At 38.3% G+C, this 20,552-nt stretch overlaps 1 protein-coding gene across 1 annotated transcript; it reads right to left on the minus strand.

The window, feature by feature from the left end:
* Positions 1–1,058: 1,058 nt before the first annotated feature.
* LOC111901672 (LRR receptor-like serine/threonine-protein kinase ERL1) lies at positions 1,059–7,446 on the minus strand. The gene is made up of 27 exons (XM_023897557.3): positions 6,984–7,446; positions 6,400–6,538; positions 6,239–6,310; positions 6,075–6,146; positions 5,909–5,980; positions 5,751–5,822; positions 5,601–5,672; positions 5,430–5,501; positions 5,273–5,344; positions 5,107–5,175; positions 4,670–4,741; positions 4,521–4,592; positions 4,373–4,444; positions 4,194–4,265; positions 4,035–4,106; positions 3,886–3,957; positions 3,712–3,783; positions 3,566–3,637; positions 3,420–3,491; positions 3,261–3,332; positions 3,110–3,181; positions 2,934–3,005; positions 2,754–2,827; positions 2,535–2,666; positions 2,117–2,464; positions 1,682–2,052; positions 1,059–1,587 (listed from the first exon to the last, which is right to left on the minus strand). Exons 1-27 carry the CDS (start codon positions 7,090–7,092, stop codon positions 1,255–1,257), a joined length of 2,943 nt encoding a protein of 980 aa, XP_023753325.1. The 5' UTR covers positions 7,093–7,446; the 3' UTR covers positions 1,059–1,254.
* Positions 7,447–20,552: the final 13,106 nt, after the last annotated feature.

Consider the following 20,552-nt stretch of genomic DNA (forward strand, 5'->3'; position numbering starts at 1 on the left):
ATTTCATATACTTTTTACATGTTTCGGATCAGATTTTCTTATTCTAATCTATATTTAAATCAATAATATGCTTAAAATAACATATTGTAAAAATAACTTATCCACAAAAATGTCAACTCTTAACCATTAGAAGACATTTTCTTCAAAAAAAAAAAAATCTATACTTCGGAATGGAGGTTACCTAGACTGTGAAGTTCGATTTTGAACTAAATTCTCTGAAATGATATATATATATATATATATATATATATATATATATATATATATATATATATATATATATATATATATATATATATATATATATATATATATATATATATATATATATATATATATATATATATATATATATATATAACGGGTTGGGTTCCCCAAGACTGTGACTTGGCTAAATTCGGATCTGAAATACCGCATTTGAAAATTGTTGGTTATTTTGATAAAAACAAATTTTTTTTTTGAGCTATTTCCTTTAAAAATGGGTTCTAGGCTGTCAATTGTGGCTCCTTGCTTTTGCAAAAAAAATAAGGGAGAGGGGTCCTCCGTCGCACACCCTCTCTTGGCCAACTTTTAGTTGAAACCCTCAAGACTTGAACACTTAGAAAAAGCAGGTCGTGACTTACAGAATCTGCTCTGGGTGGACATGAATTTACTTGGCTGCTATTCGGTGTTTCAAAGTTGGGTGCTCTTTTAAAGTTGGGTTGGTGCAAATGGTGTTATTCGGTGTTTCAAAGTTGGGTGCTCTTTTAAAGTTGGGTTGGTGCAAATGGTGCCATCTCTGATTTCATTTTAGTATTTAGTGTTTCTTCTTATTCCTAAAGGCTGGCTTTTGTTTTTTTATTTAAAGTCATTAACGTAAAAAAAAATTAATAAAAAAAAAGGTAGCTCAAACTTACGGTCTGTTTTTCATATAATAAGTGGTCATTTTTTAAAAATCCATAGAAATATATTTATTTTGAAATATGAGCATCTTCCTCCTTTGGCATAAATACCAATGTTATTGAACAACCAACCATATAATAAAATTGTAAAAAAAAAGTGACAAGCATAACAAGAGATGAGGTCCAAAATATAACAGCTTCACCTTGTGTATCAGTTTTTACAACCAACCAACCAAGCATTACATGATAATATAAGTTATAACAGACATTACACCGTGTTTCCTTCCTAATTCAAAAAATTTATCATATCCATCAGACCAAAAACCAAAACACACAACAAAAACATATATCATATACTTCCCTTACTTCCTTACTAAAACGTGTGATTCGACACAAGTTCACGGAACTTAAAAAACCACTGCGCATCAGATGAATTCTCATCCTCATTCCCCTGTTTTTTCCTATCATCTCCCACCACCATTTTCTCATACTTCTTCTCCCCACCACCACCCTTCTTGACACCTGTCAACAACGATTGCAATATCCCCGCCACCTCATGCATCGTGGGCCGCTCACAAGGATTTCTCCTCGTACACAACAAAGCCAGCTGGAACGTCTTCTTCACATCCCCCAAATCCATACACGTCACCCACACTTCCGGATCCACCGCCTCCATCACCGTATTATCATCCGCCTTTGACAATATCTACAATTAAATCATTAATTAGTAATTAGTAATTACAACAACATATTAACCAATTTCCTTTTCTTATGTAAGTAAATTAGTAATAAATAAATACCAGTTGATGCAAGTTTGATTCGTTCTCAACGGCTTTCTTTCCGGTCAACAGCTCAAGAAGAACGATGCCAAAACTGTAGACGTCTGATTTTTCGGTTACGCGAGATGTTCTGGCGTATTCTGGATCTATGTAGCCGATTGTTCCTAAAACGTAAGTGGAGGCGTAGGTTTTTGTTGTTGGGAGAGATTTGGCGATTCCAAAATCGGATAAGTGAGGTTCGAAATTCTCGTCGAGTAGAATATTGGAAGACTTGACATCTCGATGGATGATTCTTGGGTTACAATCGTGGTGAAGATACGCCAGTCCCTGTGCTGCCCCTACTGCTATCTTGTGTCGCGTTTCCCAATCCAATTTCACCTTCTTCGATGGCCCTGACAAAATTTCATAAAATCGTTAACTAGATCAAATAGGGGCAAATTGGTAATTTTGACATACCATGAAGAAGGTCCCAGAGGGAACCATTGGGCATGTAGTCGTAGAAAAGGAGGTTTCCAGTAGGTGAAAGGGAGTAACCGTGTAAGCTCACAAGGTTTCTATGACGGATGCTTCCAATTGTAGCAAGTTCAGTTTCAAACTCATGGAAAAAGTTATGTTGGTATTGAGTGTAAGGATAAAGCCGCTTAATTGCAATAGGTCGGGAGTTTTTCAAACAACATTTATAAACCGTGCTTGATGATCCATATCCGATTATGTATTTCTCGTTGAAGTTTTCCGTCACTCTTAAGATATCATCGTACGTGTGAATCGCCATGTCCATGTGTAATATCACAAGTTTCGGAGGACCTAAAATGAAAAATTATCTTTTTAGCCTTGCAATTAATAAAAACTTTTTATTGATGGAAGCTTTAAAAACCTTGTACGCCTTTGTTGGCTTCTGTGATGTACTGTTTTGATTTGTTTGATTTTAGAATCGTGAGTGTCACCATGGCGATTAGGATTACGAACCCTAATGTCATGCAAACGATGGTTGTTCTGGAGAATAAAACTGTAACAGAAAATGAAGATATTAGTAATTTTATTTAACTTTTAAAAAATGAATTTAAATTTAAATAGATAAATAGATAGATAATACCTTTTGATTTTGTTGAATATGGGTCGCATATGGAGCCTAGCCAGTTCCCGCATAACATAGGATTTCCAAGAAAGCTGGAAAATGGAGATACAAAAGAAAGGTGTTAATAACATAAAGATTTAAATAAAAAATAATAAAATAATAATAATAAAAAAAAGGAGAGAATTAATGAATTTTTACCTGTCGGGGGGAAACCGAGAGAAGATTCTGGTAGGTGGAACCACACCAGAAATGTTGTTGTAGGAGATGTTTCTGATGAATAAGAGTGGATTAAAAAAAAATAATAAAAAAAAAGGTTATAGATCATGAATTTAATTAAAAGTAAATATAGAATATGAATTTAATTAAAAGCTTACAGATTAGTGAGGCTGAAGCAGTTGGATAACTGATTAGGAATTACTCCATTTAGGTTGTTGTTATTTAAGATTCTGGAAAGTAAAAATAAAAAAAAGTTGAAATACAGAAGTTTATTTTAATTTTTATAATAGAAGAAGAAAATAGGCTTACAGAGAAATGATGTTTTGTAGCTGTCCCATTTCTACTGGTATAGCTTCGTGGAGTTTGTTGAATGACATGTCACTACCAAAATATATTAAAAAAATTATAATAAGATGACGTTTTATTTTTTATTTTTTTTTAAAAGAAATTTTAAATTAAGAAACTTACATAATTTGGACACTTCTTAAATTCCCAAATTCCTGTGGTATTGAGCCATCAAGGTGATTATGGCTCAAATTCCTATGAATTAAACAAATAAGAAATGTAAATTTTATGAAAATATGATCAAATATTATGTACAAAAATTTGCTTACAGCGTAAGAAGATGCTCCAAATCGCCGATAGAAGCAGGAATGGGACCCGAGAAATGATTGCTTGAGAGATCCCTAGAAAATGTTAAAATAATTTTTATTAGAAGATATACTTATTATACTAAGTAATTTTATAACTGAAAACTTACAACGTGTCTAGATTGATTATTCTCCCTAGTAGAAACGGTATAGTCCCCTTAAATTTGTTCGATGAAAGGTTCCTGTAGTTAAAGAAAGCAATATTTGTAACATATTTAAATAATAATAATATAATAGTAATAATAATAATAATAAATTAAGAAATAGAAAGAAATAGAACATACAGATAAGTTAAGCTCTCTAGATTCCGGAATCCGGAAGGAATTGATCCATTTAAGAAGTTCCCATGTACATTGCTGCAAAATACACGTAATATTTAAAAAATGGAATCATATAAATAAATAAAAAATGGAAATTAAATTATTAAACTTACAGTTGATTTAAAGCAGTGCAAGAACTAATGCCTTCTGGGATAGGTCCTTCAAGATCATTGAGTGCAAGGTTCCTAAAGAAAAAAGCATATGATTTCAGTTTTTTTTTTTTAAATAAAAGAAATAAAAGATAATGTAAGAATTTAGAATTAAGAAATTACAATTCAAAAAGCTGATCAAGATTCCCAAGTTCAGGAGGGATTCCACCGGTTAAATGGTTGTTGTTCAACTGGCTGAAAAGTTAAAAAACCCAACAAGAATATAACCAAATTTGTTCATATGGAATTTGACCCAAAAAATATAAAATTTTATAAGATTTGTTATTTGTACTTTTACTTACAGATAGCTAAGTTTTGTCATGTTGCCAAGCTCTGGTGGAATTGGTCCTGTGAGTTGATTCCCATGAAGGTAACTACGGAATGGAATTAAACAAATCAGTAATGGAATGGAATTAGACATATCGGTGCCCCGTAATTGAAGACACTTACAGTTTTCCAGTGAAGGATAAGTTTCCAAAGATTGGGGGAATTGGTCCCACTAGTTCATTCTCGCTTAAATCCCTAGAGAAAAATGGAAATAATTAGTCAAAGAATACAGAAGGGTATTTTAGTCTTTTGACAATGATGGAAATCCTTACAGAACTGCCAGCGCTTGCATTAGACCAATGACTTCTGGGATTTTTCCAGTCAACTTGTTGCCTTGAAGAGACCTGGAAAACATAGAGTAGGTTACATTTTTGGTCCAATTGGTTGTTTAAAATTTTCAATTTTGGTCCCTAATAAATTTATCTTGCAACTTTAGTGCCTATTTTCAATTGTAGTAACAATTTTTGTCTCTATTGGCACCAAAATAGCAAGAAGAAACTTATGAATATAGATCAAACTTATGCAATACAAGTTTTGAACAAACTCAGGAACGAAAATCATTACAAAAATAAAACAATTAGTACCAAAATTGCAAACACAAAATACTTGGGACCAAAACTACAAACTTTGAACAAGCTCAGGGACCAAAACTACAAACTTTGAACAAGCTCAGGGACCAAAAATGTAATTACGAACAAGACAAACTCACAAGGTAGCCACTTGAAGGAACCCAATATTGTATGGGATTTCACCAGTGATCTGATTGTAAGAAATATCCCTACAAAACAAAAAATAGTTCAAATGAAAAAGTATGCTAATTTATTTATTTATTTATTTATTTATTTAGCATAATGACTACTAAAAATCAGTCTTACAATATCTCAAAGCTTGTACAGTTGCCAATGTTATCTGGAATTGTGCCAGTCAAATTATTTCCACGAACATCACTGAAGAAATGTGAAGAATTTATGAGAAGAGAGAAGAGACAAGAGATATAAATTATATAATTCATTGTTAAAATAGAAGACTTACAAATACCAAAGACCAGTCAACTGGCACATATCAGCAGATAGAGTCCCAGTTAATGAATTGCCTCTCAAACCTCTGTAAAAAAAGAAGTCCAAAACGTGTTAAGAGTTATAAAAAGATGACTAAAAATAAATTTCATTTAAGTTGTAAGGTGAAATGAAGGATGAAACTCACAGATACTGCAATACTTCGTTCCAGTAAATCAATCTTGGTATCTCACCAGTCAGCTGATTCTGAGCCAAATCCCTAAACAAAAGAAAAAGTTTCAATGTTAAGAACTTGAACTTTCATGAGGAAAAGGATGAAGATAAGTTGATAATTTACAGAGTCTTAAGGTTCGGAATTTGAGTTAGTGTTGAGGGGATAGGGCCTGTGATTTGGTTGTTCTTCAGGTTCCTGTTTTCAGCAACATTATTGCTTTATAAAGAGATGAATGTGTGCGCTATAATTGAAATTCTGGGTTTACATAAGCAATTACTCACAATAGTTCAAGTTGCTTCAACTTTGAGATCGAGAATGGTATGTCACCATACAGCATGTTGTCAGATAAATCGCTGCATTATGGACAAACAGAATGAGAAAAAAATGTTTTTAGTTTTATACTTTCACTTTTTGGTGAATGTAAATGGAAGAAGCTTTGAAGCTTACAGGAGCACTAGAGAAACACAGCTGCCTATTTCATCTGGTATTTGTCCTGTGAGTTTGTTTCCCTGCAAATCTCTGTAGATCAAGTAAAACCAAACGATGAGAACAGATTAAAGTGAAGAGAGACTGTTGATTTAGATTATACTCATATGATTTGGAATACGTACACAGACTGTAGATTTCTCAAGTCTCCAATGGCGGGAGAAATTTCGCCTCCGAGGTTCAAATTTGACAAGTTCCTACTCGGAAAAATGGATTAAGCAACGTGAAATCGAAACGATAGAAAACATATAGAAAATGAGATCAAGTTTGAAGATGAGCAACATACAAAGCAACTACAGTTGTGCTGATATTGTCGCATAGAATTCCTCTCCATGAACAGAGATCGTCGTTCTGATCTTCGTCCCAATCCAGAAGCACATTAACGACATTGCTAAACGACGCCTTTATAGACATTAATGCTTTCCCTGCACACATTTATTCAACACGATTACTAATTTACTACTAAAATATTCAACGGAAATTTAGAACATAACGTAATGAATGTAATATGTAAAAGTTAATAACAAAAATTTTGAAAATTAAAATTGCTAAGCAGATTTTGTTTGTGAAGCAGTAATCTCTTCGGAATTTGTCGTTTCTGCTCGTTTGACTGAAAATACTGTTTTCGAAACTTTCTCTTCCTAACAGTAGAATCGGATGTTTCATCCATTCGTTCTCTGACCATATCAACCTTCAGCTTTCTTAAAAAGATAAAAACAACAGAAAAACTCGACTCCCGATATCACTCAGAAACCTTCAGCATATGTTTTATTACATATTCTACGAACACAAGCATACATACCCAAAAGGAAAAAAAAAAATCAATGCTAGAAAACAGAACTCGTGTATTCTATGAAGTTAATAAATTACCTTCGTCGTTGAGAGACATCGTGCACGGAACCAGAGTCAGTAAAACCGCCATTAACACACATAATCCAAGCACCTTCTTAGTCGGAAACGCTATATTCTTCTCCATCATCGATTACAGCAACAATGTATGCAGAGAGAAACGCAGTTTCTTCCTTGAAACCAAATAAAACAGTCAAATTACCTCAAAATTGAGCTGTTCATGGAGTAACAGTGACAGTAGCACCAGGCATGACACTCGCAGTAGTGCGTGTGTGAATACTGGAGAGAGAGAAAGAGAGAAGAATGAAATGAAGAGAGAACAGGCGTTTGGCGTGAACTGTAAGAAAGAGAGAGAGGATAGTCGTGTTAATGGCGAATTGTTATGAAGAGAGAGAAAGTGCTGTTGTTGTTGTTGCAGAAGAGGGAGGGAGAGGTAAACGGCGGTGAATGGACGTTAGTAAATAGGGTGCTGGGAAAAAGAAGAAAAGTGGCAGCGGCCGTCACTACCCGTACTGCCGTTTCCCTAACTGGCTATATTTTGCGACAGTTGTCCCTCTTCTTTACACTTTACCACGCGCTGCAAAAATTCAATTCACTAAATTTAACAAAAATAATGATCATTATTTAATCATAGATAATATTAGCCTAAATTATGAGCTATTCATTAATATGAATATAAATAGAGAATATTAAACATTTTATTTTTTAGGCAAGTTTGTACTATTAGATATCAAAAGAAATAGAGGAGCTAAGTGGGGAAGTAGATTGATTAAAGGGAATAAAAACAAGAAAAAAAAAAGTTTAAAAATGGTTATTTTGATATGCAATTTTTAGGAAAACTATACAAACAATTAAAAAAGTTTAAAAATGGTTATTTTGATATGCAAATTTTAGGAAAACTATACAAACAATTAAACTTTTGCATTTTGATATGCAAATTATTAGCTATTCATTAATATGAATATAAATAAAGAATATAAAATTATTATTATTATTAAATATAAAAAATGTACTTAGATAATCAACCATCTCCTTTTTCTCATATACACTCACCTTCCTTAGATAGACCACACACAAGAAAGAAAGAAAAAAAGTCCCTCCTTCCCTTTTATTTCCCCCCTCGATTCTCATACTTTAAATCAACCTCCTTTTTTTCTCACTAGCCAAGAACTGCTACCATCTCCTGTTACCAAATGGTCAATGACCTAACGGTAAGGAGTGACACTCTCAAATGAGAGGTCATGGGTTCAAGTCTCAGTGGAGACATAAGTGGTTATTTAGGAGTAGGTTAATTAATTTGTCGTTTCAAAAAAAACTATTGTCGCTGGAGGTGACAAGAACCGACACTACTCACTATGGCTAGACCCCTTCCCCCCCCCCCCCCCCCCACCCCTCGAAATTTTCTGAAATAAGAACCATAAACCAAGATCGATGAATCTTTTTAAACACACACATGATTTTTTATTCGATTTCTTGAGTTTCAAAAATGAATATCATTAATGAGTGAATCGATTTACAATCTTGGTTTTAAACAAAGATCAATGATTTTTTATTTGATTTCTTGAGTTTTATCCCCTGTCATTGATACGAACACCAGTCTGTCATGCCTTTGTGTCCTCATTATTGTCATCCTCGCCTAATACGATGAATCTACAAATAATGATGAAATTATAGTTGATATCAGTTGGTCACAATACCTGTCATTTTGTGAGAACAAATAGAATGACATGAAAAGGAGACTACATGTATTTATGATTGTGTTTGTGTATCAAAACATGAGAAAAAATAAGAAATGTATGAATCTATTTTGTGTTTGGTTGTGTAATATAGAAAGAGAGCCATGGTGATGAGGTGGGTGGAAGTATGGCTATTTATGTCCCGATTAAAGTGGGAAAAAGGAGATGTGTGGCATACTTGCATTTTAGACGGAGAGGGAAAGATAGGGTCGGTAGGTGGGCCTCTTTTATATTTAATAATAATACATTTAAAAAGTAAAAGAAAATTGGAAAATAAATATATTAAGGGTATAATACTCTTTTTAATTTGGAAAGGGACCAAAACTGCAAGCAAACCTGGTGAAAATGACCACAAATCCAAAAGTTTAGTGGTTTGTATTTTTCCCTGAAAAAATGCATACCGCAAAGACCATTTTTGTATTTTTGTCTAAAGATAAAAGATATAATTGACCAAATTTAGAAAAGACAAATACTTTGTATTCGAGTATCGGATTAGAGTTCCATAGGCGTGGAAGTAGTTGTACCCCCTTCTCTATCGTCGCTTGTTCATCTTTTTTAAGATTTTTTAGTTTCAAAATGTCCATATTATCCGAATGAAAATCAAACATGATGCATTTTTTTTATCTCGGACATGTAATTTGGTCAAGTAGAACATTAACTATGTTGTAGTAAGTCTGGAGTTGAGGATGTTGGAGTATGAAGTCTTGTCTAACATGGAGCACTTAGATCGCAATGGTGCATTTGGGGTTCATGGAGCATGTGATGAAAAACGGATCAAGTGCCAAATGAACGAATCATATAAAGGGGGGTTTGGAGCACCTGGAAGAGGTTTGGAGCACGTGGGAGTGATATGGAGCAACAAAGAGACCTTGTTGCGCCATCCAAGAAAGGGATGGGCCAAGAAGGATTCTGTTGCGCCATAAGCATTCCTTTTTACATCATGATGCTCCCTTTTGCACCATAGGGTTTCTTCTTGTGCCATGGAGTATATTGTTACACCGAGCATGTTCCTGCTATGCCAAGGTGGTGATGTTGCTCCAATTAGAAGTTCTTGCGCCACACTTGAAGCCTATTGCGCCATCCTTGCACATGTTGCACCATCATGATGCAAGATGGGTCATTTTGGTTCCTTATGAGCCATGGTATACCTGGTGAGCCAAGTATGTTATGAAGTCCTCTATGATGCTCAAGATCGTTCAAGGATGCTCAAAAGTTGGTATTGCTCAAGGATTACACCATATTTTGCCACCATGATGGATGTTGGGCCATTAGTGTTCATGATGGGCCACTTGTACATCATGATGTTCCACTATGACACAAGGTGCTCCATCATGTGTGTTGTTGATGCTCATATGTTGTATTGTTGGATAAGGTGTCTGAGCCCGTAACTATATTTGGTATGTATTTGACCCGACCCGGCATGGTCCATTTAGGTTGCACTTCACCGAAACAATTTGTATGGATGATCCTTTGAGAATAGTATAGTTATGATTTATAATATATTATAAGTTATAATATATTAATATGAAATAATATTATTTAATTATTAGTGATCAAGAATTAATTTAGTCATCAAAAGGACCTAATTAAATATTGACTCTTATATATATATATATATATATATATATATATATATATATATATATATAGACACACACATACATATATAATGGGCCAAATTCATTTAGTATGGGCTAAGCTTGCATGGATAGTCCATGAAGTTTTTTAAAGGTCATGGGTATTAGGGTTTACATGGATGTAACCCTAATCCTCCATACTATATAAAGAGGTATTTGCCACATGAAATGGTAATAGTGTGTGAGTGAACAAAAGTGGGCCAATTTCTCTAGTACATATTATTCTCTCAAGTTTTCCAAGTTGGTTTGGTGATTTGTGATTCCACCTAAGGCATCCACATTATTGGTGCTAGGCTCTCAAAACTCCAAGCAATCAACCACAAGAAAAGGTATGTTATTCTACTAAGTTTTTATGTTACAAGTACCCCATAACATGCTAGTTAGGTTGAGAACCTTGGAAAATCAAATTTGCATGTATAATAGAGAAAACATAGATCCAAGGTTTCTAGGGTTGCATGTACACCATAGGAGTGTTAGAATGCTCAAAACCCTTAAGTGGTATCAGAGCCTAGGCTTGTTTTCATTATACTTGATGCAAAATGCTTGAAAAAGTCGAAAAACTATTCACTGTTCAATGGACTCAGCGAATCCATGGGGGGACTCGATGAGTCCAAGTGTAAACTCATCCTACTCACCGAGTAAGTTCTTGCACTTGGCGAGTAGGAGGCCCTGTGTGCATATTTTCGAGCTTTGCTGTTGGAAATGGACTAGAATCATTACCCTAAACTATTTTGGACTTATAAAACCTGTTTTGATGTGGTAATGATTATGCTAATCCATTTTCAATGGTTATTATCAAATTTTCAAGTTTTATATATGTTTATATGATTCTTGAAATTGTTGATATGAATGTTCATACTTATGAGTTTTAGTAGATCATAGGAATTATTTGCAAATTGTTTGTTAGTGTAATTCTTGATCTAAATGTCAATTAATGGACTCCATAACTTGTCCTCAAGTTATGGAATTCCAAAAGTCTTTTACTTAAAACCATTAAAACTCATAAGTTATAGAAATAAAAAGTCTTGAATAGTTTCAAAACTTGCCCTCAAGTCTTGTAATTTGTAAAGTCTCACACACACTTTAATTCCAAACCCTAGAGTTTTAAAAGTTAAAATTCAACCCTTATACTTTATAGTATTATAAGTTAATAATATATATGTATAATATCAAGTCGATCTTACCGTTAGTAGGCCTCATTCGCGAAGTTGGTCTATAAAGGGGGTATAAGGTTGTTGCCTATAAAATGGAAGCTTAATAGGTGTCCACTCTCACCCACCGCTTCCTTGACTGGTAGAGGGTCGTTAGCCGAACGGGTAGGACAAGGACTATAATTATCATTAAAAGTATAATGATAAATATAAAGTAACTAAACCTTTTTATAAATTCCCAATCTTAGTTACTTTAGGAAAATGTGAATTTGGTGCTAACCCATGAGATTACACTTTTTACCTTACCAAGTTGTTGGTGAAGCGTGTGTGGGTAACCGGCACACTAACATGGACTAGTAAGAGTGTTTAAGGGTGACTTAATGTTTATCATAGATCGGTGGAGCGTGTGTGAGTAACTGGTACATTGATTAGGTGATAAAAGATTAAGAATACCAAGTTAATTTGCATTGTTATTCACACCTTGTTTGTGATCATCGGTATCCCAGTCACAAACTCGAGAGGGCACAATCGAGATTTAAACATGCCACTGAAAAGTTCAATAAATCTCAAAAGATCTAGGAGTTTCAATCCAAGTAAAACCTATTTATTTTGTTTTTTATGGTGGAAACTGGTGAATCGTCATTCGCCTACCTTCAAATATCTTATAGCTTGGATTACGACATCCATTTTCCAAGTTATAAAGTATTGTGTTGGGTTCTAGCCTTAATATTACATTTGGGTGTCTTATTAAGGATTCTATATCCAACCTAAACTTGTCTTTCTTCTTTTCAGATGTCTTCCAACAATGCTGCTTCTGGCTCAAACCCTACCGACTCCTTCTCTCTCATGAACCTTTGTATGAGAGTCATCTTCGATGGTTCAAACATTAATGATTGGATCAGGAACATCAGGATGGTCACACGTTACGAGGACAAGGAATATGTCCTTGACAACAAGCTGAAAGAAATTGATGAGTCTACTGCTACTCCACAGGACAGCCGAACTTCAAAAGTCCGATGAGGACTTTTACCCTTTTGAGATGCACATGGACCTGATGGACATATACCATAAGTGTGCTCGTCAAGAGAGGTATGAAATCATCTCTTCCATGATAAAAACCCGAATGAAGGATGGTGAATCCATCACGGGCCACATGCAGAAAATGCAAAGGTTTGTGGGCCATTTGCTGAAGTTGAACGTAAACTTCCTTGAGGAGTTGGCTATTGGCATCATACTGCACTCCTTACCTACTTGTTATGATCAGTTATGAATGACCTATCATATGAACAAGGAGGATGTCTGTAACATCCATTAATTTTACACTAATTTAAAACTTTTTCAACCATAAATGAAAGTCAAATAACATTGTTTACAAAAACATTTTCAAATCAATATCCATCAGAGTGTCTCAAAAACATAACATACGGATGAGGAGCGGTACTATCACGCCTTCGTCTTTCCATGATCTCCTGAAGTACCTGAAACAATAAACTGAAAACTGTAAGCCCGAGGGCTTAGCGAGCTACCCCCAAAATACCAATACCACACTAACAAACCATATCAGTAACAATGTATCAATCAATCAACATACATACTGGCCATCGGCCTGACTGGACCGCCCTACTGGGCCTACAGTCTATCTGAATCTATCCCGAGCTTTCGGCATGACTGGTCTGCCTCGTGGGCATGCAGTCTCCCCGGACCGCTCATAGGATATGTTGGCCTTCAGCACAAAGCAGGACCGCCTCAACCCATCCAACAAGCAAATAACCATGTGCACATAACTATCACATACTGGCATATACAACATCAGACATATCTATCACACTGATCATCATTCATAGAGTTCTCTCGTAACTAACATACCGACCTAGTAGGTCAGTAACATACTAATCCTTACGGATCATAAGAGCATAACATATTGTCTACCATGATTCCAATCTAACAGATCATAACCACATGTAGCATATCATAACATCAACAAATAAAGTGTCGGCCTTGGTGCCGTAAACCCTATCGATATAGTCAGGATAACTCACCTTGCAAATGTCGACTCGGAAGATACACTCCAACTCTCGGATCACCCGACACCGGCTCCACCACCTATGATCATAGTACAATATACTCTTAAGTCCTTAACCTTATAAGGTACCCCATAACCCACTAGTCAATCCTTGATCAAGGTCAAAGTCCTCAATCAAGGTCAACTGTCCATGTTGACCTTGACTCGCCGAGTACCCTCGGCCACTCGTCGAGTTCCTTGAAATACATTCCAACTCGCCGAGTCATCGGAGTGACTCGTCGAGTTCCTTCGATCCTCGATCAACTTTAAGGCCACCCGTCGAGTTCCCTCCTTGAAACTCGATGGATACACACTCATACATATCCAAGAGAAAACTCATTTGACTCGCCGAGTTGTTCTTAAACTCGTCAAGTCTTATGACGATCTTCATCGGACTTGCTGAGTTGTTCATCCTACTCGTCGAGTTCACGGCCATCTTCATGTAACTCGCCGAGTCAACTTTGCGACTCGTTGAGTCCATTCGGTCCTCTTTCCATACGGACTTGTTTTAAGCCATGCAGCGGCTCCAAATCACATATCTAAACTTCTAGGGCATGCTTATCACGTAAAGTTGCAAACTTTACGTGCATGCATGGCCTTAAAGACTCCAAATGCCAAATCAAGTTCTTAATGGGGCTTCATGCCCAAGAGGGACCTCAATCACACCAAAAACTACGACTTTATGCTTCTAGAATCCAAGGAGGGTCCAAATCTGAAGTTACAACTTCAGATCTAGCCCATAGCTCATCATACCAACTTGAAAATCCATAAAATGCCCTAGAAACTCAACAAAAGGGAAAAGGGGAAGTAAGGATGGCACTTTGATTCCTCCAAAGGATGCTAGATGAGGTAAATCCTGCTTCCCACGCTTTCCTTGCTTTAATTCCTTTGCACTCTTAGCTTTCTTCCTCCAAGATTCTCTTTCCAAGCTTCAAACACCACACCAAAGCACCCACACACATGTATAAGGACTCTCAGGACTCTCTAGAACTGTAAAGAAGCCCAAGGAAGGCTAAGGTCCCTTTAAATAGGGGTGCAAACCCGGGGATTTAGGGTTTCATCTGCCAGCTCCTAGTCGCCGAGTCCCAATATGGACTCGTTGAGTAGGTCACTTAACACGCGATCCCATCCCGCTGCTACTCGACGAGTAGGTCAACCAACTCGTCGAGTAGAGCTTAACCCAATAAATCTTATTTAAGCAATACCTGAGAATCGGGGCGTTACAACTCTCCCTAACTTGAACTAGACTTCGCCCTCGAAGTCTGTTGGAATAAACAATGTCGGGTAATGCTCGCACATCTCCGCCTCCGGCTCCCACGTCCACTCGGATCCCCTCCGATGTTCCCATTGTACCTCTACCAAAGGTATTTCCTTGTTCTGCAGAATCTTCTTCTTCCTTTCCAAAATAGCCACAGGCCTCTCCACATAGTTCAGGCGCTCATCGACTTGAATGCCATCCAATGACACCACTGCCTCGTGGTCCATAATGCATTTTCGTAATTGCGAAACACGAAACGTGTTGTGGATCCGGCTGAGCTCTTCCGGAAGCTCTAGCCTATAAGCCACCCTGCCAACCCTGGTAACAATCCTGAACGACCCAATATAACGGGGGCCCAATTTTCCCCTCTTCCTGAAGCGGATCACACCCTTCCAGGGTGAGACCTTCAGGAGAACCATGTCACCCACTTGAAATTCCAGCTCAGATTGGTGTCGGTCGGCATAACTTTTCTGCCGACTCTGATCGGTCTGCAGTCGCTGTCTAATCTGCTGTATCATCTCGGTAGTTTGCAAAACTACCTCTGTCCGACCCATCACCCTGTGCCCAACCTTTCCCCAGCAGACTGGGGTCCTACACTTCCACCCATATAACAGCTCGAAAGGCGGGGCGACAATACTGGAATGATAGCTATTGTTATAGGCGAACTCTGCAAGCGGTAGGTGGGAATCCCAACTCCCATCGAAATCAATGACGCACGCCCTCAACATATCCTCGAGGGTCTAAATGGTTCGTTCACTCTGCCCATCGGTCTGCGGATGGAACGCCGTGCTAAAATGCAGTCGCGTACCCAGATCCTCATGGAATTTCTGCCAAAAACGGGAAGTAAACTTGATATCTCGATCGAAAAGGATAAAAACTGGAACCTCATGGCGAGAGACAATTTCGCAGACGTACAGGTCGGCCAACTTCTCTGCCGACGAACTCTCCCGTATGGCTAGGAAATTGGCACTCTTGGTCAATCGATCAACGATAACCCATATAGCATCAAACCCCCTTGTCGTCTTCGGCAACTTTGTGATGAAATCCATCACGATCCGTTCCCATTTCCACATAGGGATCTCCAGAGGCTGCAGCTTACCATGCGGCCTCTGATGCTCGACCTTGACCATCCTACAGGTCAAGCACCTCTCAACAAACCAAGCGATATCTCGCTTCATGCCATGCCACCAATAGCTCGAACTCAAATCACGGTATATCTTGGTGGCTCTCGGGTGAATAGAAAAACGAGACTTATGAGCCTCCTCCATCACTATCTGCCGGACCCCTCCAGACATCGAAACCCAAACCCGACCGTAACGGGTCAACAATCTGCGGCTATCCTAAACAAACCTGGCGCTTTCGCCCTTAATCCTCTCCAACTTCCAGTTCTCTGGTCTCACACCCTCAATCTGAGTGCCCCTGACCAAACCCACCAGCGGGGAATCCACCACTATCCTCATACACCTGGCTAGGGTCGAGGACCCAACTGGCTTACAGCTCAGAGCACCCGCAACCACATTCGCTTTACCAAGATGGTAAAGGATCTCACAACCATAGTCTTTGACCACATACAGCCACCAGCACTGCCTCATGTTCAGGTTCGGCTGATCCATGATGTGCCTCAAACTCTTATGATCCGTGTCAATAGTACATCGGACCCCATACAGATAATGCCTCCAAATCTTGAGGGCGAAAACCATCGCTCCCAACTCCAGATCGTGCGTAGGGTATCTCGTCTCATGCGGCTTCAGCTGCCGCAATGCGTATGCTACCACCCATACTCTCTGCATGAGGACTGCCCCAAACCTGTGATGGATACATCACAAAATATCACAAAATCCTCCACTCCCTCGGGGAATGTCAATACTGGCGCCTCGCATAAACACTGTCGGAGAGTCTCAAACGCCCTCTGCTGCTCAGGGCCCCACCGGAAATCCACCCCCTTCCTCGTTAGATGAGTGAGGGGTACGACAATCTTGGAGAAATCACGAATGAATCTCCAATAGTACCCTGCTAAACCCAAGAAACTCTTGATGTCTGAGGGAGATTTCGAAATCTCCCACTGCATAACCGCCTCCACCTTGGCCGGATCGACCAAAATCCCCTCCTGGTTAACGAGATGTCCGAGGAACTGGACCTCCCGTAACCAAAACTCGCATTTCAAGAACTTGGCATACAACCGTTCTCGCCTTAGAATCCCCAAAAGCTCCCTGAGATGATCCTCATGCTGCTCGTGGGTCTTGGAATAAACCAAGATATCATCTATAAACACAATGACCGAAGCGATCGAGCATCAGTTTGCATACCTAGTTCATCAGATCCATGAACACTGCGGGCGCGGTGGTGAGTCCAAACGGCATCACCACGAACTCGTAATGACCATAACGAGACCGAAACTCGGTCTTTTCCACGTCTTCCTCCCTCACCCTGACCTGGTGATATCCTGATCTGTGACATCCCCAAAATCACGGCCAGAAAAGACCGATTTTGTTTATGCTTTATAAAAATCAGAGTACTTCATTTTATAAATATGTTGCGGAATTTGTTCCCAGAAAAACACGATAAATACGTTATTAAAACATTTTCGAAGAAACGTATTTATTTCATTTTAAAACGTTTGGGATGTCATTGTTAATACAGAAACATAAGCATAAACAGAACTTACAATTATTTACACTAGTGATCTACATCTCTTTAAATCTCTCAGTGTAATGTCACTTCATATCGTCACCTGTGATGTAAATAAACTGAGTGGGTTAGGTTGGGAAACCTGGTGAGTACATAGGGTTTTCAACCCACAATAATATAGTTATTATGTTTAAACAATCAAACAATCAACCCAATTACCCATCCCCGTTATCTTCTTTTAGTCTTCCCTAAAGATATTATCTCAAGGATCATCTCTTATATCATATTTACTTTTCATCTCCTTACATCGTATTTCCTTATATGATTGTTCTTACGAACTTTACCTAAGGATCATCGCTTACATTGCATAGACAATACTAATCCGGGGATTACTCCCTCAATATGTGTCTAGCAAGAGTTAGGGTATCATCGCATGATTACGCAGCCACAACATCGCATGGACTTGTAAATCATGATAAGGGTTAGTCTATCATCGCATGAATACGTAGCCACAACATCGCCTGGACTCGTACTTCATAATAAGGGTTAGACTATCATCGCATGAATACATAGTTACAACATCGCCTGAACTCGTAATTCATCACCTACAGGTTGCTAGCCTGCTGGTGTTTCCACGGGGTTGTCTATAATAGTCCGTGGTCGCCATCTATACTCTGGTAGATGACTACATCTCCAAATTGTCGGACAAGGTTGTAGTATCCTACATCACCAATTCATAGTCACCTATCTATCATCACCTATCTCTTATTATTTTATTTCATCACTCACCAACTATTTCATCTACCCATGTTTTATCCCAACATATTTGTAGATATAAAATAAATATACAGTTTAAATCATTTAAAACATGTATAAATCATTCATCCAGCATAGACAACAAGTATTCAAACAATATGCACACATAGCACGTAATTTATATTAAAATACTTCATATCTATGTGTAAGATGAAAGTAACTATGCACTCACCTGAGTAGGTGGTGACTCAGCACTCGGACAGCGCTTCGATACTCTCAAAACGATATTCCTTTGATAAAACCTAGTATCGATACCACTAGGGTTTAGTTTAACGATAACCGCGACAAATTAATTAGTCCGAGTATTATTAAGTGTTAATAATACTCGATATAACTCATAATAATAGCCCAAATAATTATTTTAAGGACCTAATAACATTCCTATAATTATTTGAAAGCTATATTAAAAATTGCGTAAGCGTAGCACACTTACAGCGAAGTTTTATTAAAAACCGGGTTTTGCTGGAGCAGCGTTTCCAAGCCGAAAGCTTTTCTTCTCGGAGCCGTCGGGCGCTCCGGGGCTTTCTTCTCGTGCTAGGGAGGTTCCGTAGACTTGGGAGGGGTTTAGGGAGGCTAGAGAGAAGTTAGAGAGAGAAAGAGAGGCTTATGGTGTGAAGAAAATATGAGGAGTTCACCCTTGTATTTATAGGAGTTTTATAGTAAAGTAGTCTCTAAGCTTCGTCCGTAACTTTTGCATACGAGCTCCGTTTTTGTATGTCTTTTTACCGTTGAGTTCCTATTAATGAGATCTTCAACTTTCATTTAGACCTCGTTGGCTAATTCTCATTCTATCTCGGATTTACAAAACTGTATCGAATTCGCCGCGCTCGAAAAGTAGGGACTAAGCTTCGTCCATAACTTTCGCATACGAGCTCCATTTTTGTCTGTCTTTTTACCGTTGAGTTCCTATTAATGAGATCTTCAACTCTCATTTAGACCTCGTTGGCTAATTCTCATTCTATCTCGTATTTACGAAACTGTATCGAATTCGCCGCGCTCAAAAAGTAGGGACTAAGCTTCGTCCATAACTTTTGCATACGAGCTCTATTATCGACGTTCTTTATATCCACGCGTTGGTATTTAAGAGTACTATAACTTTCATTTGGATCCTGTCGGCTAAAAATCGACCGATCTAAAATTCAGATTTCGGACTGTGCACTGCTATGCTAAATCTTAGAAAAATCATAACTTCCTCATACGAAGTCAGATTTGGGCGTTCTTTTTATCGATTTTCTTAGTTTAACATATTCTACGACTTTCGTTTAGATCGCTAAGGCTAAATCTCGCTCTATCGTAAATTCACTATTTACGCTTCCCGGTATCGTGCCGGTTCCGTCGCGAAACTTCAACGGGTCATAACTTCTTCGTTATAACTCGGTTTTCGGCGTTCTTTATATGTACGAAAACCTTGTAACATACTATACAACTTGGTTAAGATGATTTATTCTAAATAATCTTTTGTCGAAAAGTCGTTTTCGACCCCTATTGCCTCTAAATTGACTAGCCCGGATTTGCGGGCGTTACATGATCTCAAATCAATCTTGGAAAACCAAGATGCACCGTGCAGCTGATCGAAAAGATCGTCTATCCGCGAGAGAGGATAACGGTTCTTCACCGTTAACTTGTTCAGCTCCCTATAGTCAATGCACATCCTGTGCGAACCGTCCTTCTTCCTGACGAAAAGGTCGGTGCTCCCCAGGGTATACTAATCGGACGAATAAAATGCTTACCCAACAGTTCCTACAACTGAGATGATAGTTCCTGCATCTCAGATGGTGCCAATCGGTACATCGCCTTGGCGATAGGGGCCGCACCTGGCACTAGATCAATCCTGAACTCAACTTGCCTCTCCGGAGGCACTCCGGGTAACTCCTCCGGAAACACATCAGCAAACTCCCTCACCACCGAAACCTCAGAAACTGAGAGCTGCTCTCTAACCCGTGTATCTACCACATACGCCAAATAACCAGCACACCCGTGCTGAATATACTGTCGAGCCCTGGTTGCCGAACAAAACCCTGCTCCCAACCTGGTGCCCTCACCATATACTACAAGTTCTCCCCCACTTGGGGTTCAAACCACCACCCACTGTCCTTCACAGTCGATCAAGGCGCCATAATGGCTAAGCCAATCCATCCCCACAATCACGCATACATCCTCCGTGGGGATAGGAATCAAATCTATCGGGAAGGACACCCCGAAAATCTCCAACTCGCATCCCTGGTAGACCGAAGAAGTAGAAACCCCGCGCTCGTTGATGATCGAAACTCGCAATGGGCACTCAAGATCATCCATCGACACA

This window comes from Lactuca sativa, chromosome 9, assembly GCF_002870075.4.
Source record: "Lactuca sativa cultivar Salinas chromosome 9, Lsat_Salinas_v11, whole genome shotgun sequence".
Lineage (NCBI taxonomy): Eukaryota > Viridiplantae > Streptophyta > Magnoliopsida > Asterales > Asteraceae > Lactuca > Lactuca sativa.

Coding starts and splice junctions, on each gene's coding strand:
- LOC111901672 (XM_023897557.3), bottom strand. CDS start 7,092: ATGATGGAGAAGAATATAGCGTTTCCGACTAAGAAGGTGCTTGGATTA. Junction 5,823..5,908: donor TTGAAGCAACTTGAACTATT/GTGAGTAATTGC, acceptor TGCTGAAAACAG/GAACCTGAAGAACAACCAAA. Junction 4,107..4,193: donor CTTGATCAGCTTTTTGAATT/GTAATTTCTTAA, acceptor TTTTTTCTTTAG/GAACCTTGCACTCAATGATC.